The 25214-nt window shown below is 42.2% G+C and overlaps 1 protein-coding gene and 1 long non-coding RNA gene across 3 annotated transcripts in view; one reads left to right on the plus strand and one right to left on the minus strand.

Annotated features, from left to right (window-relative positions):
- mtmr14 (myotubularin related protein 14) overlaps nt 1–20187 on the plus strand; it is a 41495-nt gene extending 21308 nt beyond the window's left edge. Inside the window, exons 8-20 of one of the 2 annotated variants that reach the window (XM_079682164.1) lie at nt 319–389; nt 477–551; nt 1223–1289; nt 7078–7163; nt 7544–7620; nt 8967–9003; nt 10382–10452; nt 10627–10685; nt 12302–12434; nt 13208–13384; nt 13920–14126; nt 16405–16458; nt 17065–20187. In XM_079682164.1, coding sequence (XP_079538290.1) covers nt 319–389; nt 477–551; nt 1223–1289; nt 7078–7163; nt 7544–7620; nt 8967–9003; nt 10382–10452; nt 10627–10685; nt 12302–12434; nt 13208–13384; nt 13920–14126; nt 16405–16458; nt 17065–17245 — 1295 coding nt within the window. In that variant the 3' untranslated portion in view covers nt 17246–20187. The remainder of the gene's footprint in view (nt 1–318; nt 390–476; nt 552–1222; nt 1290–7077; nt 7164–7543; nt 7621–8966; nt 9004–10381; nt 10453–10626; nt 10686–12301; nt 12435–13207; nt 13385–13919; nt 14127–16404; nt 16459–17064) is intronic. The other variant, XM_079682165.1, reaches the window with a different exon arrangement.
- A 38-nt stretch (nt 20188–20225) lies between these two features.
- LOC307039778 lies at nt 20226–24359 on the minus strand. Its single transcript, XR_013808337.1, has 4 exons — nt 24300–24359; nt 22910–23203; nt 22655–22815; nt 20226–21866 (listed from the first exon to the last, which is right to left on the minus strand). It is a non-coding gene; the product is annotated as an uncharacterized lncRNA (long non-coding RNA).
- Nucleotides 24360–25214: the final 855 nt, after the last annotated feature.

A 25214-nucleotide genomic window follows, 5' to 3' on the forward strand; every position in this document is an offset into this window, starting at 1 on the left:
AAACTGTCAACATTGCCTCATGATCATATGATTTTAAAGAGCCATTTAAAGCCATTGTTAAAATGACTGTCGAATGCCTTCTTTAGGAAACCAATCATATCTGACTCAACACCATTTTCAAAGACATGGAACAGGATTCATTAGAACAGTTTTTTGTGCAAAAAGTCTTCTTGCATCAGAGAAAATAGTAGTTGGCATCAGCTATACATCAAAGTTACAGAGTAGACTGTTGATCATTTGGATTTTAAAGAACAGGGCCACATTCTGTAGCCTCAGTTTAACTCCTGACCAAGTGTGCTGAATGTGTTTCTTTTTTAGGGTGTGAGTTTTTTAAGGACTACAAAGACAGAGACTACACAGCGGAGGGTCTGGTGTTCAACTGGAATCAGGTACAGAGAGTAGAGAGTGTGTTCTCTGACTGTACTGCAGCTCGGCTCTGATTTATTCACCTGATGACTCTGTGTCTCCACTCTCAGGACTATGTGGACGCTCCTTTGACAATCCCACTGGGCTTTACTCAGAACTTGAACATCGACTGGACTCGATACCAGGTTACTCTTCTTCTAATGTGTTCACTCTGTTGCATCCACTCTACCAGCTGTGACTCACTTCTTTACTCTTATATTTGTGGTGTGTGAGTGCCATCTGTTGTCCATCCTGTAAAGTGCTTTAGTCATGCTTCACATCCAGTAAAAAGTCCCAGCGCAGAGCTCTAAACCTCACTGACTCAAACACACATTGTTCAAACCCACACAACTTGAAGTCAGCACCCCAAAAAATATCATATGTAAGGCTGAACTTTGGGGAAGTGTATACAACGATAGACAACCACAAATAACCGTTAGACTTGTGTTAGGATAAAGGCTGTCAAGCAATTAAAAGGGAATCTAATGAATTGCCTGCTTTGTGATGAATGAATCTAAATCATGCTGGCGGTGTTATTCAACACGAGGCAACGTCAGTATAATGATCCATTCACAAAGCATAACATAATATTTAAACATGCTTTTAATTTGAATAAATTATCAAAGTTAACAGGATGATTTGACAGCTCTAGTTTTAATTAGGGGTAAAACAAGCTGACAGAATATAACAGCAATTTTTCTTCTTATGTCAAAGATATTCACTTTTGTTATATAATTCATTTACAAGATTTTTCCATTAAGAGTTTATCTTCTTTTGATCACATGTATTGTCTTTTGTTTGCTTGTGCTTCTCTCAGTCGTGGGACCTGGTGGAGCAGACCCAGAACTACCTGAAGATGCTGCTCCACATCATCAACAGTGACGGTGGGTGCTGTTTCTGATGTAGCATTAGCTTTAGGATTGTAACTTTCATGGGATAAAAATGAGAACATTTGAACTAATGCATGATTTCATTATTGTTTTCTTCTATTGATTATTAGTTAAGACAATGAATAATAAAAGCCACATTTTAAGAGAGCAGAAACTAAAGTAAGGCCTTAAAATCCTTCCTTTAACAACCTTAGTCATTCAATGATAATAAACTAAATGTCAGTAGTTTCTGGTATGTTGCTCTGAAATAAGAGTCAATTTGAAAATGTAGCCTAGGGTTCTGCTTAACTGTAATGGGTTTTTTAACAACAAAATGTTTAGTCCATCAGTCGAGAAAAACAATCATTAGTTGCAGCCACATCATTGTAAGTGTATGGTTATGTTTCCTTTAATGCAGCTCTTTAAAATGTTTGGGGATTGCTTTGGCTGAGAACTAATACCTTAAGAAGATGGACGCATTCTAGAATAAACTAGAAAATGCATTTCCTACTGAAAATGCATGCGCATGCTGTAAACTGTGTACATTTGATGCTAAATTTTGCTGAAAAAGCTGAATATGTTATTAGCTGAATGGTAGCTGCTTTTAGTTACAGAGACCAAGTAAGTGTGTTGCTGAACTTAGCGGAGAAATGCAGAAAAGTGAAATGATTTGAATTACAATTGTTACAGCTCAAATGCATTGCAATGACTTTGTTGAAAACGTGAAAGTGAAATGTTAAACTGGAAGAGTAGGAAAAATAGTGAAGAAGCTTAATATTTAAAATGAAAGGTATAAACCACTAAATGTATAGCCTCAATGTCCTGAAATAGCTGAATAAGTTAATAGGAGTTAAATATTAAATGTAAATCGTAGTGAATGAATTTGTATTTAGAAGAGAAAGTAAAATCGCTTTGAAAAGCATCAGAATATTTTAACTGCAAACTTTTGAACTAAAACCATACGTCACCAATAATGTATAAAATATGTGGAACGTGTTGAAGTCAGTATGAAGTCTCAGAGAGAGAGCGAGAGAGAGCGAGAGAGAGCGAGAGAGAGCGAGAGAGAGCGAGAGAGCGAGAGCGAGAGCGAGAGAGCGAGAGAGCGAGAGAGCGAGAGCGAGAGAGCGAGAGCGAGAGCGAGAGAGCGAGAGCGAGAGAGCGAGAGCGAGAGCGAGAGAGCGAGAGCGAGAGCGAGAGCGAGAGAGCGAGAGCGAGAGCGAGAGAGCGAGAGCGAGAGAGCGAGAGCGAGAGAGCGAGAGCGAGAGCGAGAGAGCGAGAGAGCGAGAGCGAGAGCGAGAGCGAGAGAGCGAGAGCGAGAGAGCGAGAGCGAGAGAGCGAGAGCGAGAGAGCGAGAGAGCGAGAGCGAGAGCGAGCGAACGAGAGCGAGCGAACGAGAGCGAGCGAGCGAACGAGAGCGAGCGAGAGCGAGAGAGCGAGAGCGAGCGAACGAGAGCGAACGAGAGCGAGCGAGCGAACGAGAGCGAGCGAGAGCGAGAGAGCGAGAGCGAGCGAACGAGAGCGAGCGAACGAGAGCGAGCGAACGAGAGCGAGCGAGAGAGCGAGCGAACGAGAGCGAGCGAGAGAGCGAGCGAACGAGAGCGAGCGAGAGAGCGAGCGAACGAGAGCGAGCGAGAGAGCGAGCGAACGAGAGCGAGAGAGAGAGAGCGAGCGAACGAGAGCGAGAGAGAGAGAGAGAGCGAGCGAACGAGAGAGAGAGAGAGAGAGCGAGCGAACGAGAGAGAGAGAGAGAGAGCGAGCGAACGAGAGCGAGAGAGAGAGCGAGCGAGCGAACGAGAGCGAGAGAGAGCGAGCGAGCGAACGAGAGCGAGAGAGAGAGCGAGCGAACGAGAGCGAGAGAGAGAGCGAGCGAACGAACGAGAGCGAGAGAGAGAGCGAGCGAACGAACGAGAGCGAGAGAGAGAGCGAGCGAACGAACGAGAGCGAGAGAGAGAGCGAGCGAACGAACGAGAGCGAACGAGAGAGAGAGCGAGCGAGCGAACGAGAGCGAACGAGAGAGAGAGCGAGCGAACGAGAGAGAGAGCGAGCGAACGAGAGCGAGAGAGAGCGAGCGAACGAGAGAGAGAGAGAGCGAGCGAACGAGAGAGAGAGAGAGCGAGCGAACGAGAGAGAGAGAGAGCGAGCGAACGAGAGAGAGAGCGAGCGAACGAGAGAGAGAGAGAGCGAGCGAACGAGAGAGAGAGCGAGCGAACGAGAGAGAGAGAGCGAGCGAACGAGAGAGAGAGCGAGCGAACGAGAGAGAGAGAGAGAGCGAGCGAACGAGAGAGAGAGCGAGCGAACGAGAGAGAGAGAGAGAGCGAGCGAACGAGAGAGAGAGCGAGCGAACGAGAGAGAGAGAGCGAGCGAGCGAACGAGAGAGAGAGCGAGCGAACGAGAGAGAGAGAGAGAGCGAGCGAACGAGAGAGAGAGCGAGCGAACGAGAGAGAGAGAGCGAGCGAACGAGAGAGAGAGCGAGCGAACGAGAGAGAGAGAGCGAGCGAGCGAACGAGAGCGAGAGAGCGAGCGAGCGAACGAGAGCGAGAGAGCGAGCGAGCGAACGAGAGCGAGAGAGCGAGCGAGCGAACGAGAGCGAGAGAGCGAGCGAGCGAACGAGAGCGAGAGAGAGCGAGCGAGCGAACGAGAGCGAGCGAACGAGCGAGCGAACGAGAGCGAGCGAGAGAGAGAGAGAGAGAGCGAACGAGCGAACGAACGAGAGAGAGAGAGAGAGAGAGAGAGAGAGCGAACGAGCGAACGAGCGAGCGAACGAGAGAACGAGAGCGAACGAGAGAGCGAACGAGAGAGCGAGCGAGCGAGAGCGAACGAGAGAGCGAACGAGAGAGCGAGCGAGCGAGAGCGAACGAGAGAGCGAACGAGCGAGAGCGAACGAGCGAGAGCGAACGAGCGAGAGCGAACGAGAGCGAGCGAACGAGAGCGAACGAGAGAGCGAACGAGAGAGCGAGCGAACGAGAGCGAGCGAGCGAACGAGAGAGCGAGCGAACGAGAGCGAGCGAGCGAACGAGAGAGCGAGCGAACGAGAGCGAGCGAGCGAACGAGAGCGAACGAGAGCGAGCGAGAGAGCGAGCGAGCGAACGAGAGAGCGAGCGAACGAGAGAGCGAGCGAGCGAACGAGAGAGCGAGCGAACGAGAGCGAGCGAGCGAACGAGAGAGCGAGCGAACGAGAGCGAACGAGAGAGCGAGCGAACGAGAGAGCGAACGAGAGAGCGAACGAGAGCGAACGAGCGAGCGAACGAGAGAGCGAACGCGAACGAGCGAGCGAACGAGAGAGCGAACGCGAACGAGCGAGCGAACGAGAGAGCGAACGCGAACGAGCGAGCGAACGAGAGAGCGAACGCGAACGAGCGAGCGAACGAGAGAGCGAACGAGAGCGAGCGAGCGAACGAGAGAGCGAACGAGAGAGCGAACGAGAGCGAGCGAGCGAACGAGAGAGCGAACGAGCGAACGAGAGCGAGCGAGCGAACGAGAGAGCGAACGAGCGAACGAGAGCGAACGAGCGAACGAGAGCGAGCGAGCGAACGAGAGAGCGAACGAGCGAACGAGAGCGAACGAGCGAACGAGAGCGAGCGAGCGAACGAGAGAGCGAACGAGAGAGCGAACGAGAGAGCGAACGAGAGAGAGAGAGCGAACGAGAGAGCGAACGAGAGAGAGAGCGAGCGACCGACCGACCGACCGACCGACCGAGACCGATTTTCAAGACCCGCTCCCGCGATGTGCAATACCTAACCCGACCCGTCGGCACAAGATCCGCAACCCGACCCCGTATATATACGAGCAGTGAAAACGTGCAATTATTAACACACGCAGTTGCATATTTGTCTCAAAAAGCGTGGGATGTTGGTTCTTTTCTCCATCTAGGATGATACCAAAAGCCTCCCAGACGTTGGATTTCGCTCTTGAGGAAGTGTTATTGAAAATGCTGTAGCCTATTCTCCGCTAGAAAGCTTCACCTCAGCCATTTCGAATGTGGCGCGCTCAGCAGCAGATTGATGCGCTGCAGAGGTTATGATTTTGCGCTGTCCCGCGGGGGAGAGGTCTGAGGATTTAAACATTAAACTAAATCATTATTATTTTAATATATTTATTATGCAACACCCGCGACCCGACCCGCATCATCTTTGTTTTACCCAGAACCGAACCCGAAAAAAAGCTTTTGAGAAAATACCACCCGCGAATCGGGTACCCTACCCGATGCATGACTCTGACGTGAGCCCAGAGATCAAAGATTTCCATGGAGATGTGCTGTGAAAGGAGAGCCTTTTCATTGTTCTGAATGAGAAATAAACCTCTTACATTTCTAACTATAGTTTAAAAACGTTAGCTACTTTCAGTAAAATGTCAACGCGTGAAGCATGTCAAGGACCCTGAGCTTCTGAAGTGTGTTTTTTGTGTACTTTCGGGTCAATAATTAGGCATCTTTGGCAGATTTACTAAAGGTGTGCAGCTGGTGCTGTGAGGAAAGATCACACTGAATTTACAATGGGCCTTAATGGAGACATGTTGAACGTTTTTGTCACTTCATGCCCTCAACAGGCATTTTGTTTAATTTTTCAACGTAGGAGAGGTTTGCCTACATTTTTCAAGAAAAGTTATGTCCAAGGAGTGTAGGGTTTGGGAGTTATGGCAGGTTTAAAACGTTTTTTTCAAGCTCTCCTCCACTCTGTTTTGAAATCAAAGCACTCTAGACTTAACGAGCTGCACAATAAACACTAATGTTAAAATCTGAAGAAGGCCTCTTTACCAAGCTCCAAACTAAGTTAAATATTTCAAAAAGTTTAAATGTCATAAACAAGAAAAGTCATAGCACACATGTCTTGAAGGAGCTGAACATTCTAATATTTGAATGGTTTCTGTAGCTGAAAGTATAAGAGGATTTGAAAGTTCCTCCCATTGAGTTACATGTTAAAAGACTTTAAAAAGCTGAATATTTCAAAAAGTATAACATATTTTGAAAAAGTTGAAAGTTTCCCATCATGTGCTGAAAAGGCTGAATATTTTTGATATTTGAATGGTTTCTGTAGCTGAAAGTAGGCTGAAGTTATTCAACGGCAAAATATTGGTGGAAATAATAATAATAAGATGATTAAAGAAACAGAAGAACTGTAGTGGAATGCTGTTGCACAGCTTTCGCACTAATGACGGTCTGATGTCTAACATCAGTCTTTCAATAAGTCTTAAAAAGGCTTTGGACTTAGGAAGGAGGATTTTATGAAACTTTCTTTAGTAATATTGTAATATAAAATCTCAAAATAATTGATAACATGTATTTTCTGAACATAATTAATCAAATGCGCCTTCCTCTAACGCCACGCAGATCTGCATAGCGGGAAAACAGCTTGTGGAATTGTTCATTGTTCACTGTGGCATCAAAAGTATTTTAAAAGAGGCCCTTCTGCTTTTTGGGGTTTTCCCTCCTGTGGTGTGTTCTATAGGTTTTTGTGCATGTAAATGGTCTGTAACGGCTAAAGACTTTGTGTTCCCTTCTCTCCCACACTCTTCCCCCAACCTAGGAATGATGAATAAATGAACAGATAAATCAGTGCAAATTATACATATATAATACTATAACGCATGAAAATCTAACAGTAAGTCTGTTTTTAAAGTATCTTTATTAAATGAGGATAGTAACATGCAAACATAATGAACGTTATGAAACTGCATAAAGAGTGAGGAAAGAAGCAACACTAATAAGAACTAAAACGTAACAATTGCACTCCTATAATGTCCATGTCCACTCCACTTGAGTGTCTATTGTAAAGCGTCATGATGATGATGCCGCTGTGTGTTTCAGATGAGAGCGGCCTCCTGGTGCACTGCATATCAGGCTGGGACCGGACCCCTCTGTTTGTGTCCCTGCTCAGGCTCTCCCTGTGGGCAGTAAGTCCTCCTTCTGTCTTTTCATCTTTTCCTTCCCCCCGGTGTCACCCAGCAGCTCCAACAGTCAGTGACAGAACCCCCCCCTCCTCATTCACTCCTTCTTCACATACAACTAGTTTACCATTTCAAACATGCGCTTTAATTAGCCTCCTCTGTATTCATCTTTATTAAAAATAGAACCCTTATGTCATAAATATTGAATGCCTTTCTGGAGACGGGTCCGTACTTGGATTTTCTGATGAAACCGCAGACCACATACGTCCTTTTTACACAGAATAATAACTGCATATTGCTTGTCGGAGCTGCATGTGCATGATTGGCTCCTGGGGTTTGATTTTAAGATGTTTGAGACTTTGGCTCTCGTCATGTTATTTCCACAGGACGGCGCGGTGCACGCCAGCCTGCAGCCGGCAGAGATCCTGTATCTGACCATCGCTTACGACTGGTTCCTCTTCGGGTAAAATAATCATTTACAATAACACTATCATCATTTCATGAGTTCACGGTGAGCCATAAGTCGGCAAATTAGCCGCTATAAATACTTTAGAGGTGCATTTGCAACTATCTGTGACGTCCGTTTATTTTCTGTAACGCATAATTGAAAAGAGGTTAATGGAGCAGTGAGAAAGGAAGGGGGGGACAACATGAGACATTAAGACGACTCTGGCTTAGCTGTTACCACATCTTTTATCTTCACACGCACACACACACACACACACACACACACACACACACACACACACACACACACACACACACACACACGCGCACCCTCTCTTGGGCTTCTCCTTTCATAATTGATGGTGTGATATGACCAATTAGAGCTCATCTGAGGCAGTCTTGTAGAAAGCCATCTCGACCATGCAGTGATGCATCCGAGGCTGGCCCCTGGAGACATTGGTACAACAGAAGGTGTGTAAGAGAGTTGAAGTGAGCGCTCTTCTCCTCATCAGTCACAACTGAATCATATTTGAAAGCCAGGTGTAGTCCAATACTTTTGTTGGCCATAAATACGTTCTGTGGCACCAAATATCTGTAATCACTATCAAAATCACTCTCAAGAGAGTCTAACAGATTCTGTGTGGGCACTTTCTGAACAATTCATTTGATCAGCAGTGTCACGAAGAAAAAAAACAAGATTTGTAAACAAGTCCAAAATATAGGGAAAAGTCACTTCAATAAAAAACAACTGAGTTGTGGTAGTCAGGACAGCAAAGAGAGATGGCTTCCTTCCACTCAGTTCCTTTAAATGAGGGCAGTGCCTCGCCAAAAGGAGAAAAGAGGAGAGGAGACAGAACACAAGGAAGAGGAAGCGCGTACCAAGTAGTCTTATGATCAAGAGGAACAAATACATCTTGTTTCTTTCAGTCCCTTAAGCAAACCCAGTGATCTCTTTGACCAATGCCTTGAGTGGCTGAAAAAAGGGGTTAGTTCTCCTCAATGTATTTTTTTTAAATTTCTTTCAGAGAGTTTTGATTTACATGCTGACGTTTAAAGATACCAACTTCTGAGACCTGCTTTGCCGCCACAATATTCTACCAATACTCGGAAAAATTATATGAGAAAAAGTGTTGCATTTAACAAGGGCACGTCACTCTGTACCACAGAGGAGTCAAACTTACTGGAACTATTCCTTACTATACCCTACCCAACCCTAACCCTCTACTATTACAGGTTTCATTTCAAAGATTCATTCATGTTTAAATGTTATGCATGCATCTTCACAACATGGGGTGGTGTTTTTCACCTGGATAAGATGCAGCTGGAATATAACACAGAACATTTTCCTCTCTCTATTTTCAGTCATATGCTGCCAGATCGACTCTCCAAAGGGGAGGAGGTACGTTTATCCGAATAATGTTTATAAAGCTTATATTTACAGAAAGAATACTGGCAGAAACACAGAAATATTAGTACCACGACTTTCAAAAGTATTCTTTGCATGTTAACAAACATTTTTCATCAGTCAGTTTTTGAAGACAGGAAGTTATGATAGAGATATTAGGATATTAGCATAGGATAGCACAAATGAAATGGATAGGCAAAAACAATGTGATCCCTTGGTTTGAAATTCCGAATAAGTGTTTCGGAACAGTGTTCATATAGAGTTCATTTTTTCTTGTCAAACACTGTAATTGGCGGTTAAAGGAAACCCAGTTAAGCCGTGAGCTAACTCTACAGGAAGTTACAGCTTTAAGGATGAAGTTCAGAGGGCAGCCAGAATAAGGGTTGCCTCTTGAAAGAAAGGCTGGAGGCAGTAGATGCTAAACATGCTCTCATAGCAGAGCTGTTTTTCCTTTGTATTTTCACTAAGAGTCACATTTCACAATTATTGTGGCTGATACAATAGTTTCCATTGTATATGACCTACACAAACCGCTTCAGAAGAAAAGAAGGAATGACTGTGAACTACTGTTATTGTTTCTGTGGTTTTACTATTTATAGCTATGTGTTTGATTTAAATTAGCATTTGTTTTTGTTTTTTTAAATATTGAAATCATTCTAAATACATTTTAGATGCAAATGTTCTCATTAAAATAATTCAGTCAACAACATTTTCTGCAGAGCTCAACAGACCAATGATTGGCTGACTTATCTCATGGCCTGGCATACATGTCAGTCTAGAAGTAACAAGATATTTCAATACAGAAGTCTAACACATGACACCGTCCACAGTTCGTCCACCACAGAGCCCTAGCTGATTTATTTTACACGTTAGATGTCCTGTTGTAAAATGTGTGTTTGCAATTCTGCAAAAAAAACAAATATAGGAGATCCATAACACAACCATATAGTGATGTTTTTATGTCAAATAAAAAAATCAATATATCATATTCTTCAGTACTATCCCCTAATGTTGGTCTAAAGAGTCTAGTATTAGTCAGACTAAATGTACAGGAACACCAGAGGTTATTCAACAACAATTAACATAACAAACAATAGCATTATATTTATGTGCAATTATTGTAAGAGAAAAGACAGGGTTTCTTTTTTAATAGTCATTTTATATCAATAGCCCATAATCACTGAGGGAGAAATCTATCAGTGGAAGAAATGTCAACATCTTAACCAAGAGTCATCTCCGTAGAACAATGACTGAAACTAGTCATCTTGTTGGTATAGGTACAAGTATCACGCTTTTGCTAATTGTGGGAACTTCTATCTTAAGGGATTCACTTCTGTTTCCCTTCTGATCCAACATGTTTTTTCTCCCTCAGATTTTCTTCTTTTGCTTCAATTTTTTGAAGCACATTGTCTCCGAGAAGTTCTCAACTGTTAAGAAACAGAGGTGGGTTCATTACTCTTCATGTGTGTGAGGTTCATTCCAATGAAGCTATAGTTATCTTTTGTGAAACTCAGTGAAGATCCAGTTTCTGTACACACACATCATCTGTTGGATTCCACTCTAGTGTTATATCTCTACTTCTGATCTCTAAAATTATTTGATCCTTTTTTCTGACAGAAGGAAGAACTCTCACTTCAAAGACAGTGATTTCACTGTGGAAGATCTCGGCCAGTTAAGTAAGTCAATGTGTCTCTGCCATTCCTCTCAGCCGCCATTCAACAAATGATATTGTATTTTAAAATTGTTTAAATGGAGTAGTGTGTCTTCCTTTGTTTGGTCAACTAGGTGCTCAGGTAGCAGTATAACAGAGAGCTTTCCTTTCCAGCTCCATACATTTGTCCTTATAAGTTACAAACGGGAGGAAAACTGTTAAATTCGTCATTATGTTTTATCTCCAATCCGAATTATAGCATCTCATAATGTTTTGTTGAGAAATTTGAGGCAGCATTAGGAGCTCCCGCCACCTTCCTCCTGTCTGATGCAATGAGGAATAACAGAGGGCTGCGAGCAGAGCGTGTCGGCCGGAGACAAAGCAATGAGTCTCTAGGGATAAGCCTTCGTCTATTTAAAAACCACAGGCTTAATTCCAAAACGTCTTGCTTCACAAACCTTTATTTCCTAAGACTTTTAACCTGCAAAGGAGTCTTGTATTTGCATCAGTATCCAGCTTTATGTCACAACAAGAAGTGGCTTTAGATTTCTGTTGTAAACCACTTCTGGTGGAACTGGTTCCTCTCTGTTCTGCATTTCATTCAGCATTTCTGACCTTATTTAGAAAGACAAACTAGACTCCACTACAGTAGTTCCTGTTAAAAAAGCATTGATTTATATATACAGAATCAACTATAGACCCTATGAAATATCTAGAAGTGTTGCATCGTGGGTAGTCAAGTCATCTTAACTTGGTTCATGTTTTTTTTTCTAGATAAAGTATAGAATTGACGGTCTCTCCAAAGTCCTTATTTATTTGAAGGTCCCATGTCCGGCTTTTCCGGTTCTTACCCGTCCCCTTGTGTGTTATGAAGGTTTCTCTGCATGTAAACGGTCTGCAGAGTCACAAACCCTCAAAGTACACCCTGTAGCGAGTAAAACTCTAACACAGAAAATACCTGTCTATGCTGCCCAGAACACCTCGTTGGAGATTTCTCTTTTTCCATTGTTTTCTTCCTGAGTATAGTGACGTGCCCATACCCAAATGGACCCATTGGGGGTGCTAATGGATTCTTGCAGCGAAACTGTGGCTCCTGATCCTTCTCTGCGCCCCCAGCCTGGCTGCTCTCGAATCGTGCAAAAAAACTGTTCAGCTCATCTGGGAGAGATGCCCATGCAGACAGTCCCGCAGCACCACCCGCTGCTCCTTTGTAATCTGTCATTGTTCTTAGTCCCGCCCACATGTTCCGGGTGTTACAACCTTTGAAGTCAGACTCCACTTTTTCTCTGTACTGTCTCTTTGAACTGCTGATAGCTCTCCGGAGTTCATACCTGGACTTCTTGTACTCCCCCAAATCTCCACCTCTGTGCGCGATAGTGCGTGCTTTTAGCTTGCCGCGTACCTCGCCGTTTATCCAGGGCTTCTGATTCGGGAATGTCAGTACAGTAATCTTCTGTACTACGTCTGCTCTAAGACTGAAGTTATAACTATGCTTACAAAGTATTTTGGATTTACGAAAGGGGTTTCTAACGTCTGTGACAGAACCTGAATGTTCTGCTTTCCCTTCAGCTCCTGTTCTGATTAAAATGTCCACGTGGTGATTTATGAATGAACTGACGCCCTGCTGTGTGTTTACTTCAGAGCCGAGGGACCGCGGCAGTGTGACCAGTCTGAGCAGTGACTTCTCCCTCATCACTGAGGAGGGGGGCGGAGCCTCCAGCCTCAACCCCGACCCCATGGACCTGTTCTCCAGCCAGCCCCAGGCCTCCAGCTGGTCAGTATAGGCTCACAAAATGTATTTTTTGTTTCGTTGGATCCAGGAGGATATCAAAAGTGCAGCCAAATGAGAGATACAAAAAGCCAAGGGATGATGGTCCAGCCGTTGCTGAGTTATTAAAGTGCATTAAAAGGACATAAGTGCATACATATAAAGAGAAAGAGCAGTAGGTGAAGAGATCTGTTAGTCCCCGACAGTCTAAGCCTAAAGCAGCTTAACTAGGAACTGGTCCAAGGCAAGCCTGAGCCAGCCCTAACTATAAGCTTTATCTGAGAGGAAGGTCGTCAGCCTGCTCTTAAATGTAAGCCCGTGTTAAGGCACTGTGGTTATTCAACTGCCAGTGAGGCGATGAAATGCAATCAAAGTCCAGTTTGAGCAACAGATCTGTGAGTTTTAAAGGGAAAACGGCAACTGGGGGAAGTTATCACAGTGCCAATCACTGGCCAAGCTCCAATGTCCATACTGAAGGACTCACAGTCTTTAACAAACTCTCTGCTACTCCAGGAATGTGCACTTTCCAACATAGTGTGTTTAATGACATCGTAGCAAAATCTGCCAGGTTCATTATTGTTTCCCTAGATGTAGTGGTCGCATTTGAGTGAAAAACAAGTTTGAACAATTTAACAGATATTTCCTTTCAGAACAGCCAAAATTAACTTTGATCTATTTAAAGCACTTTTTTATGATTTCTTCATTTGAGTTTTATCATCTGAAATGTCATCACTAGCTGCTGCTCCACTCTCATGCTAATGTATTGTTTCCCTCCCCAGGAGAAAAGGCCCTACCTCCTCCCCTCAGATGGTGGTTTGGAATAAACCCCCCCCTCCTGACGAGCATCTCTCCCATCCTCTCAGTGAGGCCAGGTCTTCCAGCTCCTCCTCCTCCAACCAATCAGAAAACGCCGTCACACGCACTGGCAGCAGCCCACTGGCTGTCCCTGGAAGAAGGTCAGTGAGTCTATACAACTCAGCCCTTTAAAGTGTGTGTGTTCAGCAATGTTGGTTGATCACCTTGCTGCAGTTCAGCAAACGTTCACACACAGGTGGAGGCAGGCTGTAGCCGAACCAGAGATATTATAACCTGTGTGGTTGGGACTAGTTTGTGGAGTTTTGGGGAGTTATTCACCCTTGTCCAAGTGCTCAACCAAAGCGTGTGTTTTTGTCAAGGTAACAACACTTGGTCCTCTAACAAAAAACAACTGAGCAAAAAAACACCTCCAAATGAAACTGCTGCTGAGGCACCAGGAAGCAAATCATGCGCAGGGATCAAACCCAATGATGTTCAGTTTTGACAAAAACCTGACAGAAAACAATGGCTTTTACCTCCTCTCTTTCCCTGGTATAACAATATCTGCCTTTCCTGTGTGCAATCACTCCTCCACCTGTCTCCATAAATATCAAACCTCCCTGTGCCCGGAAGTTGCCTTCAAAATGCAAGTCTGTGTCCTCCTGTCTTTAATTCTTTGACCTCGCTGTCTCTCAGGTTGGCCGCAGACTACCCTCGGTCCGGCTCCTCCCTCTCCACGGAGTACGGCAGTTGGCAGATTGTTTCTGGTTGTGGCAGCATCCATGACCACGCTCACTTCCCCCCCCCTCTGACCTCAGCCTCCTCCACCTCGTCTGCTGTGGCTGCTCCCTACGACTCCCCCCTGCCCTTCAGTTTTCAGGATGAAGGACCCAGTGGACGAATGTAAGTAACACACACCTGTCCAGCTAGGCTTTCTTTTACAATGCTGTTAGAAAAGGTAGGTCAGTTTAACGCAGGGGTGGGCAAACCTTTTTGCTCGGGGGCCACTATGAGTTTTAAAATTTGACAGACCAGGCCAGTAGCAGATCGGTGAAAAGATATTTAGCTGTCCACTCCTCATTATACACTTTGCACTCAATGTTGACTTTTCTTTTCTTTGGTCCACTCATTGTTACAGATGCAGGTTCAGAGCTGAATTAGGTTCAAAGGTGAATTATTGCGTCATCGTTTGTGTCATGACGTAACCGTTTACGTGCCTTCTTATGTCCCACACAGCGTTTTACGTCGCTGATTTTCTCCGCAACACCGCTCACAACAACATCAGTAGAGGACTGCGTCGGGTAGTTTTTAATTATACGAAGCCACATTAAATTAAATGACTACTTCTCCAACCTAATACCTTTCTCCAGAGTGCCGTGGTGCATTGTTTATTAATGTGGTTCAGCGGCATTACCGCCTGCTGCAGCGCTGCTCGTCTACCGGAGTTTATTCTCCCGTTAACTCACGGCAGCGGCCGCTCTAAAGTATTCACTGTCTGACTGTCACAGAAGCAGCTGATACATATCCCCAATTCCCCATATGTGAATGTGTGTAAGTCTGAATTGACGCTGTTTGGCATCACAACGCTGTTATGAAAGTTTCTCTGGCATTCTACAGGTGATGTTAGCATAGCAACCGAAGCTAATCAGACTATCTTGACTACTTGTTGCTATCATATTGTGGCATGAGCCGTTTTCTACCCGCATATTTTACCAGCGTAGTTTTCGTTATGATTTTACTTGTGATGGCCACATGTAGCCCATGTATTGATTCCATCCGATAGCTGCAATAATACAAAACAACAGGAAAACGTCTGCCTCTTCACAGTGGTCAATAACAGTGAACGGATGGTCATTAAAGTAAGGTAAAATAAACAGAATCACACTGAGCCTGGTTAGTGTTGCCTGACTTTATATAGGCTAAGTGTTTTTATAAGTGTGTGGTCGCGTTCTAGTCACTTTGCTCAGCGCTACTGCTTGTTACAATTTGTATTCGCCGTACTCTCCATGAACTGTTATTGCTCAGGTTAATCTCGACCTCCTCCAACGTAAGTGTGAAGTATTTGATCTTGCCGGGTTGCTGAGTGGGGCCAGAGAATAGACTCCAGCAAAGGTCAATTGTGTCTAGAGTGCGCCATCTAGTGGGATCAACTGAAATGCCGGGTATTGCAGGAAAAAGGCAAAATGAATGCGGTCTTTACTCTAATTTGGACAATTTTAGTACCAATATTCGGCAGGCCGGATTAAAAAGCCCGACGGGCCGTATATGGGCCACGGGCCTTAGTTTGCCCATGCCTGGTTTATCGGATGTTAAGCCATCCATTTATATTGAAAGGAAGCACTTGTCATTTTTAGAAGCAAGTTATGGTGTGTTTCTTTTGTTTTGATAACTGGAAAATAAGCCATCAGGTTGCATATAGGTACACATTGGTTTCCTCCTCAGTCTGACCCTGTGTACAGTAGGGCTGTACCCGAATATTCGTTCGTTGGAGTACTATTCAGGTTTCAATTTTGTTATTCGTTTTTTTTGGCAAATGTATTGAAATCTCCAATATCAACGTAAGAGCTCGTGCCTTTTCGGGGGGTGCTAACACTTAACCATAAACTTTATGGTTTACTTTCTCCGTCTTTATATGTAGATATTACTTTTCTCCGTTAATCTCCGTCACATTGTTTCCATAGCAACAACAACTTCCTGTCAACAGCGCTAACTCTCCTTCAAAAATAAAAGCATGTCAATACAAAATAGGAAGCCAAGCCAAATTACACTTAAGACGTATACAACTGCAACGAAAGTAACAAACACAACACAATATCCTTTTCAATTTCAAAGAACACAAATTGGGTTATAGACATTAACAAATAACTATAAAACAACAATACTGTAGAATAACAAAATGAATGCCGTGAATAAAACGAAATACACTTGTTGAAGCGGTTCGCTCTATGCAAAAAAGAATATAATCAGTGATCGAATACTGTTGACTGAAACAACTGAAATTAAAAATTATAATAAGTAGAGTGCCGGCAGACTGATAAACAATCTTTGTTGGACATCCATTCCACAGACTTTATGAAATATCTTTATTTGGTCAAGTCCACCCTATATCATTTTAAATGTATACTTTTAATGATGATGAAATCATTCCCCCCAATCTTGTGAATTTCTCTAAATCCTGCAGGCCTGATGATGATGAAGATGACGATGATGATCATAATGATGATAATAATGAAAAGTGAGCTGTGTGATGATTCATGATAAGTAAATGATGGGTTTAATCCATCCTGCTTGCGCCTGCATCATTCTGTTGAATCAATATTCATATAGCCAATTATCTTAGATTACACGTGTCTCTAGGGCTTTACAGTGAGAACAGCCGACAACACGGTCCCTACACACGCACTAACAAGGAGAGAATCCTAACCCCACAATTAAGGGGGGGTGATGGGGAGATTGACAGAGGAGGATCCCTCCCCAGGAATTCTTCTTCTCTTCGGAATTCTTTGTGGACTTCCTCTTGTTTCTTATTATTGAATATAGTACTTTTAGAACTTTTTGGGGATTTCGAATGGAAACTGTCACACATGTGCACACAGTGAAATGTAGTCTCTGCAGGTGACCCATACAAGTATTGGTAGCAGTGGGCAGTCTAGATATATACTTTATTCGTCCCAAGTTCGGACATTGTTTTCTCACGGCAGTGCCTTGGTCTGTTCACGGCCTTGAACCTATGACCTTAAGGATCCCAATCCAAGTCACTACAGCCTGAGCTACTGCTGCAGAGTTTCTCTCCCTAACCCTTTCCTGCCTGTCTCACCTCTCTCCCCTTTATTTCCCCCAGGTGTCCCATCCCCTCGGAGCGTCAGGCCCGTCTGGAGGCGGTGCGGGAGGTCTTCCTGGCAGCCTACAGCTCCACCGTGGGCCTCAAGTCCTCGGCCCCCAGCCCCTCCACAGCCATCACTGGCCTGCTGGAGCAGTTTGCCCGGGGGGTGGGCCTCCGGGGCACCAACGCCATCGTCTGAACCCTCTCAATGTGACTCCCCCCGCTTCCATCCACCCAGCCAGAGCCCGTGCAACACGCCTGGACTCCCTACAATAAAGTGCCAAACATCTCTGCTCATCAGGGGAAGCACTCATCTTCCTCCTCCTTTTGATTTCCAGCTTTTCTCTGGACTTGAATCTTCCATGTTCACTCGCTTTCAGGGAGGGAAATATTTCAGCCACAGTATCAAAAAGGGATATTAGGAAGGCTCTGTAGCTGCTGAAATGTGAATGTGTGAGAACAGGGTGTGTGTGTGTCTGTGACAGGCAGGACACACACACGTCTTACTTCCTCTGTTCCGTTCATACATGTTTTTTATGCTTCAGGGTCCCTGCAGTGACCGTCCCATGTACAGGCAGCGATATGTGTTCTCTTGTTTCGTGCTGCTATTCATTTCTGATGCAAGCAGAGAATGTTGTTTTTTCCAGGTGCGTTTTAAAGATAAGATAAATACAGCACTTAGTGTTCAGACAGAAATTTGTTTCTGTTTCTTATTTGGCCCAGGAGAGGATCTAAATATCTAATCTATTTACAGCCTAGTGTCTAGATTTAAAGGTAAATATTACAGTCTGTTTTAATGCAAAACTCACCAGCCATATGAACGCTGAAAGAGTTACTGTAATAATTCCATCTGTCCTTCCTGGCAGTGAAGGGTTGGTGCGAGTTGGGGAACTAAATCTCCCTACGCTGTTCGATGATCCCACAAGCACTTTTTTTTAAAAAACGTTCTGAAACTTTGAGCCTCATTGTGCTTCAACTGAAGTACTCGAAGCAGTTTGTACCACGTCTGGGGCTGTTACCAATGGTCCGACCTGGAGGCAGCCTCTGGACAGACGGGATGATAACAGCGGCTCTTCAGCGTGCGGGCTGCACGGGAGGAAGACAGTCTTATTAAAATAGGCTCTGATCCTTTTAAGTAGATGAGATAAAAAGACAAGATCGTAACCCAAGAAATTAAGTTGATCCAAGCTACCGTATCACCTCGCAACTGTCTCCATATCCTCCTAAAGTCCATATTCATCACTTGTTCTACTTCAGTAGCACTGACATGGTAGCACAAGAGGCACTGAGCATCGTGGTAGCAGATGTGTGAACCCAAGGCCTTTCAGAGCTCTTTCTCAACAGACTCAGCACAGACCCCTGCCCAGCTGATATATCACAGAGGTTCTTCCAAAACATGTGCATCCTCTTCCAGGTCGCACTGGGAAGGACATTTCTACCTTTTGGTTAGATGTACACTTTTAAGTAATTTTCTTAAGAGAAATCTGTTGAGTTTTCATTTGAGACGAGCTTGTTGGTGCCGCTGCTGAACCTCAGGACCTTTTTGTTGTGCCTTTTTATCTTCAGTAACACTGGATCACACCTCCACTGCTGCTCCAGCTTCGGGTCCTTTTCTCTTTTTAAATGGCTTTAAGAGCTTGGGGAGTTGACTGCATTAGCATTAGCAGCGTTAGCTTTTCATAAAGCTTTTGGGGTGTCCCGTTGATTGCTCATTCTGTCGTTTTGTTTTCAAGTAACAAATCTGTCGTCTCTGATGGACACCCCTGAGGAGGTTGGGATGGGATTTCGGTCAGTCAGCCCAGGAATAGTAAGATTTTCACCTCTGCCTTTGAAAACGACTAAGAGAAGCGGATTTTATTGATTTTAGGAATAATTGTAGTAGGAATTATGGGAAATACCTTTATTCACTTTATTTTTATCGGTGATGCGAGATGATTGACCCCAATGTCGGTGTTTTAAATACAGTGCTAAAGCAGGGATGGATATGGTCTATATTAGCCTAAAGATTAGCTTTAAAGTCAAACAAAATGTGATAACAACATCCATAAACCTCGATTCCCATCTACTATGTAGTCTGTTAAAACGGAGCATGGGTAAACAAATCAGTCGGTTTACGGCTTGGGTTCGGGATATTTTTCAGATTAGAGGTGCTCTGCCGGAGGTGATGTTTTCAGTTTGGTTTGTCTGTGATCGGGGTACAGAACTACTACCTAAAAGACTTGGTAGGAAGTGTAGCTTGAACCAAAGAGCAAACCATTATTGATCCAACTCAAAGGTTGGAATCAAATATTGTCGTACTTTGTGAGATAGGCCAGGTCATTCGCCCTTCCAGTTCCCTTTTTCTAGTCTTATGCTAAGCTAGGCTAATCACTTCCTGTCTCTGAGGTCTGTACTTAACACACAGACATGAAAGTGGAATCGATGTTCACATCTCAATCTCATCATTTTCAAATGTCCTTTCTACATGTGGTTTTCTGATTCTGAACTACATTCTGCTGAGCTGATCTGAAGCAAGACATGTGTATTTCTGTATTCTTGGCATTAAGTGATTTGAGAGCATTTGGTTTGTATGGCCACATTTATGAGTTTCTGCATGGGCTGTCTAAGTGTTTATTTTGTACAGCTTTACTTGAGACTTTCAGGCGCGGTCTCCTCCCCGGTCTGGTTTTAAGCTTTCTTTTTAAGATATCCTTCCTGTAAAGGAGTGTTGATTCAGTTGAGGTTTCATATCGGTTGTTTTTATTCTGCCATCCTTTCTACTGTCTGTCTGCATCACAGTAACATAGTCATTTTCAACATGTTGAACAGTTCTTATACTTTGTTACTTCAGATACTCTTTTCACTCACTGGTTTTGCATGACATCCTCCGAGTGTATCTCAACTGCGGAATATAATGTTTTTTATTTGTTTGACAAATGACTTATTTTTTATTTGATTTCAGAATCTCTTTAAAACGCTGCATTGCACTCGTCCTGATGTTCTCTCTGTAGAGTTATCTCTGTACAGTTGATGCATTTTTAAATAACTCTTCCTTTTTGTTTTTGTTATACATTTCTCTTAACTGTCAGCCGGCGACAGGCTACAATAAAAGGTGAACTGAGCAGCAGGTGGCAATTGTGAATAAACACCAAAAAAAATGAATATCTTTGTAACTTGTTTGTGTAATTAGCTTCAGCTCATTGTTTTTTTTAAATGTATTTATTTAGTACAGGCCAGAGGGCACAAACAAGGACAAAAAGTAAAATACAATAACAAATGAACAGTATTAACATTCACTCAAAATAACAAAAGGAACAAAACAAATAATTATAAGGAAAGGAAGGAAGACAAAATAAACAGTCAGTAGGATGACTTCAACACTTAAGATAACCAGGTACAATACATGCAACAATCAGAAACACACACGCAACATGTCGAGCATATTTATTATTCCATATAATCCCACTCAGTTAGAGCTGAGTGTTTTCAATTTCATCTTGTGTTGTACCACTTTTAGATTTTTTGTGGCAATAATTAAGTTAAATAAATGTTCTTTGCCATCTATTTTTTTAACGCCTTACATTTTGATAATTCCATGATTGAGTTTACATTAGTATTTTTTTGTGACGTAATTATTTCTTTCTTGTTGAAATAGATTTGCTTTATCAGATAACCTCAGTAGCTTCCAATATATTCATCTATATATATAGATATATAACTATGTTAAGGAAGAATATGGCAATGGGAGAAAGAAGAGGTTTTGAGGTCAGAGGTCGGCCCACACTGAAGCTGTCCTCTTGTCCCGCTGCCTCAGAGGTGTAAACACTGGAGTGTTTCATTCATTATTTATTTATAAAAGATGTATCATGTAGATGGCACTAAATTGTTCTTGCTGATTTCAGATGTGCAAACACTGTTAGGATGGAATGGCCCTGGAGATGTGTGAGAGCTGATCAGTGTGGGGGGAGCAGTTCCTCCTCGTTCACTTCACTCTTTTCCCTCTCCTATTGTTTGCAGTTTCTACTTTTCTGCATCTTCATATTACTTAAATGTTTAAAATTGTAAAAACCTTTACAATGATGAACTATGCATGATATACGCGGTAAGTGTATTATGATTCTTGTACTTTTGTATTTGTCATTCAGTAAAACAACATGAATGCAGGACTTACTTTGCTTAGTATTGCTACATTGTAGTATTAGTACTAAGAGTGGAGTATTCTCCCACCTTTGTGTTTTGTGGAGCTGACAGTGTAATGGGAGGATGTGATAGAGATGTCCATGCAGAGGAAGAAGCTCGCCCGGAGAGCAAAGGTCAGCCTGTAGGCGTTCTATTTCAGATGGCTTTAGTAGTTCAGGCTGACATGCTAATGTCAGGCTGAAGAAATCCTGTTTATTTTCATCCAGGTCATTTGTTTTTCTGGAAGCATTTTGATGATTGATTTTCAAACTGAATTAAGTTCTGTAAAATGACAGTGTGTTATGAATGTCACAAGGCTCAGGACCCAAACACCAGAAACCGGTCAGGACTAACAAAGTATTTCATAAAAGGCAAAAACACAAAACGCTCAATCGGAGGATCAAAACTGAGAAACTATAAGATCAAAAACGCTAAACAAAACATCTAGTTGGATTATCAAAAAACGTAACACAAAGAGTCTATCAAAAATATACTTAGCAAGGTCAAGGAATGACTGGCAGACTTGGTGAGACAAGACGAACTGGCACAGGACAAGGGGAGACGCAGGATATATATACACACTAGGTAAGGGGACACAGGTGGCAACAATTTAGGGAGGGGCTAACAATCACTGGAGGGAAAACACAAGGGCAGGAAGGGCTCTGAAACGAGAGGGAAAGGTTACTTCAAAATAAAACAGGAAGTCACAAGACAAGGCAAAAGACAAAGGATTGAACTAAATGAATTAACTTAACATACATTTCTAGACACCACACAGTACACTTTTATTTTTAAATAAAGGCAAAATTCAAACCATGATGAGCATTCATATGATTGGCTGTAATTGAAACCTAGCGAAAAAACACTATAGTATTACTATTAAGAATTACTATAGAAATACCACAAAAAACTGCTATAGTATTTCTATGTTGTTTTGGGACACACTATAGATAATTACTTTAGTAATACTATAGAGTTGGCTATGGTGATCTTATAGTGAAGTTACAGTTATGCTGTAGTATTTCTATGGTTTTTCGGCCACTATAGGAAATTACTATAGCTATACTATTGAGTTTTATGTAGTATCACTATAGTGCTTTCTATATGATTTCTATGGTCTTTTGGAACACACTATAGACAATTACTATGGTGATCTTATAGTGAATCTATAGTTAATTAGCTTTAATAATGATGTATTCATCCCTAGAGTAAGTATGGTATCAACAAATAAAAGTTAGCAAGCAGAGCAGTTTCAATTTGAAAGATAGGGACTTTATTAACAAAATAAAATACATTGTTCACAGAATAAGAATATGAATAACTTAAATGTAAAAAAATTGACAAGAACAATTTCAGGCCCGAAACAGAAATGGTTGGGAAATGAAATTAAGGGAAAAAGTGTCCCAACCCCTATATACAGTATAAACACATTTCACATTCATATACTTACAATTCATGCCTCTCTACCAAGTCATAGATGCAAACGTTGACAAGTTTGAGCCTGGTCTTCTCGGTAAGAATGCCATTAGTTTGCAGTTCATCAAATACTTCTGGAATGTTCTTCTTAAGTAGATCAGTTAGGCCATTCAGAAGAACTGGTTATTGTGTAGGCTGAACAAAACAATAAGAGCAAGCACAGCACAAAGTAAAGTTCTGGCCTGTGTGATTTTTTTAAACACAATTAACAAGCATGGTAAATGTATACCTGAGTTTGACAGACTTCTCTTAGGACAGGCTGAAGATCCGGTGCTTCAGAAAAGTACACTTGGAATCTGTCAAAGTTACTGACGTTCTCACTTCTATCAATATCTATAAACTATTGGAAGTCTGTGCTGTATTTAAAAATCCTATCAAGGACAAATTCAAATTCACCTGTTACTTCCAGGAGATGGTTTGTGCTTTGGAGAGTGGACACTGTAGATTTTTCTTTTAATTTCCTTTCCATTCTTAAATGAAATTGCTAGGACTTTAACAAATTCCTGCTGCTCATTCCCGCTTCCTGTAATTATAAGAAAAAGACAAATTCATCCTCATGTTGACTAATCATATTATGCCAGATTAAATTAAATGCCATCATCTATCATCTTCTAGTTAAACCCATTAATACACACTTTATATAAATTATAAGCAGTATGGTAATTTTAAGTTAATTGTCTTCACCCATAAAGACAACTTCTAGAGAAGCACAGGGGAGATTCTGCTCAGCCTCCAGTGGCGTTTTCTCCTGGAAGCTGGGTATTTCTTTATATTTTTTATTTGTATTAAAAAACATCTCTCCGCTGTTGTCAGTGAGTATTTTACAAAGACTGAAACAGCGCCCCTCTTAATTAATGTGTGGTGAAACACAGTATTGCACGCTACACTCACTCTATACTACACCCGCAGTCCGCTGTGGCAGGGACATGTCAAGGAAAGCCCGGCGGCCTTCCCTTCCGATTATTTGATTGGTGGGAAGGGAAGGGCCGGCGGGCTTTCCTTCCGACCAATCAAATCGTGCCTGACCTGCCGTGCATGACGCTGCGTCTCACATACAAGTTGCCTAGCGACAAGAGGCAGAAATCTCCCTTCTACACAATATAATATTTGCAAGTATAGAGTAGTGGCTGATGTTTTAGTCAGAAACAGGTAAACTGCAGTGTACACTTACTACTAATATATAACTTTAGTGCGAGTAAGTTACTTATTTGCACTGTAAGAGACTGTATATCAACGCAGCCTCTGTCGGTCTGCTCACTCGCACTTTCTCGCCACATCTGGCCGAACAATGAAACCTAGCCAAAGTAGCTAGATAGCATAAAACATATAGCTGCTAATGCTATCAATATAATGTCGATTGAAGAATGATGGTCACATAAAAGAGTGTAAACTACATTAAGTTAAGATAAAAATAAATATAATAAAACAAGAAGAACGGCCTGAAGGAAAATAATTGTCATCCAGGCAGCTAAACTCAAACAATAGTTAGCTGTTCAACATTGGCAAAACATATTTATTTAAGCTAAAAAATATGTATTTAGACCCCTAGCTTGCTCACATTATGACAATATATCTGCTCACTTTGTTAAAAACGTTTTGTTTCATTCTGTGTAACTTACCAAGAGTTAGACTCTCCTCCGCTGACATCCATCCTTAGCAGCCAGAGGTGAAATGGCAGTTGGGACATTTGATGGACAGTTGGACAGTTGAAAAAGGATACATTTGAAATAACTCAAACGTGATTGGGCAGGACAGTGGATACACTCAGAGTCTGGATCATAGACTGGGGCTGGATCATAGGTCTGGATCATCGGTCTGGATACACTAATGTGTTGACTATGTGCATTTTTTTTCTATGTACACACATGTGTGTGTAAAATAATTCAGAAATGATACTGAATGTGTTGAATTGCCTTTGACACAGCAGTGTGTTAAAAAAAATGACAATTCTATACAAACACTATAATAATAATATGCATTCATTATGACAATATCATACTATTACTATAGGAGCGTTCTATAGTGTGTTCAAAAAACAACTACAGAAACACTAAATATTATACTATAGTAGTACTATTTAAAATAATATAGTCTTAATATGGAAACACCAAAAAAAAACACTATAGTAATACTTTTACAAACACTATACAATAATATGCATTCACTATGACAATATCATGCTATTACTTTAGGAGTGGTCTATAGTGTGTTCAAAAAACAACGACAGAAACACTATATATTATACTATAGTAGTACTATTTAAAATAATATAGGAATACTACAAAGATCTAGAATCTAGATACATAGTATTACTATTGAAATATTATAGGGCTACTAGCTAATAGCTAATAAAATGGCACTACAGAAAAAACTATAGTAATACGATAGCTGGTGAAAAATACTATAGAACTCTACAAACTTACTATAGGATACTATACAACTCTTATAGTATACTATAGTAATACTATAGTTCATTTTCGTAAGGGCTATACTAGCAGTACAGGCTGATTTTCATGTAGTGTGCTATTTGCAAA

The sequence above is a fragment of the Notothenia rossii genome, assembly GCF_949606895.1.
Source record: "Notothenia rossii genome assembly, chromosome: 5".
Classification (NCBI taxonomy): Eukaryota; Metazoa; Chordata; class Actinopteri; order Perciformes; family Nototheniidae; genus Notothenia; species Notothenia rossii.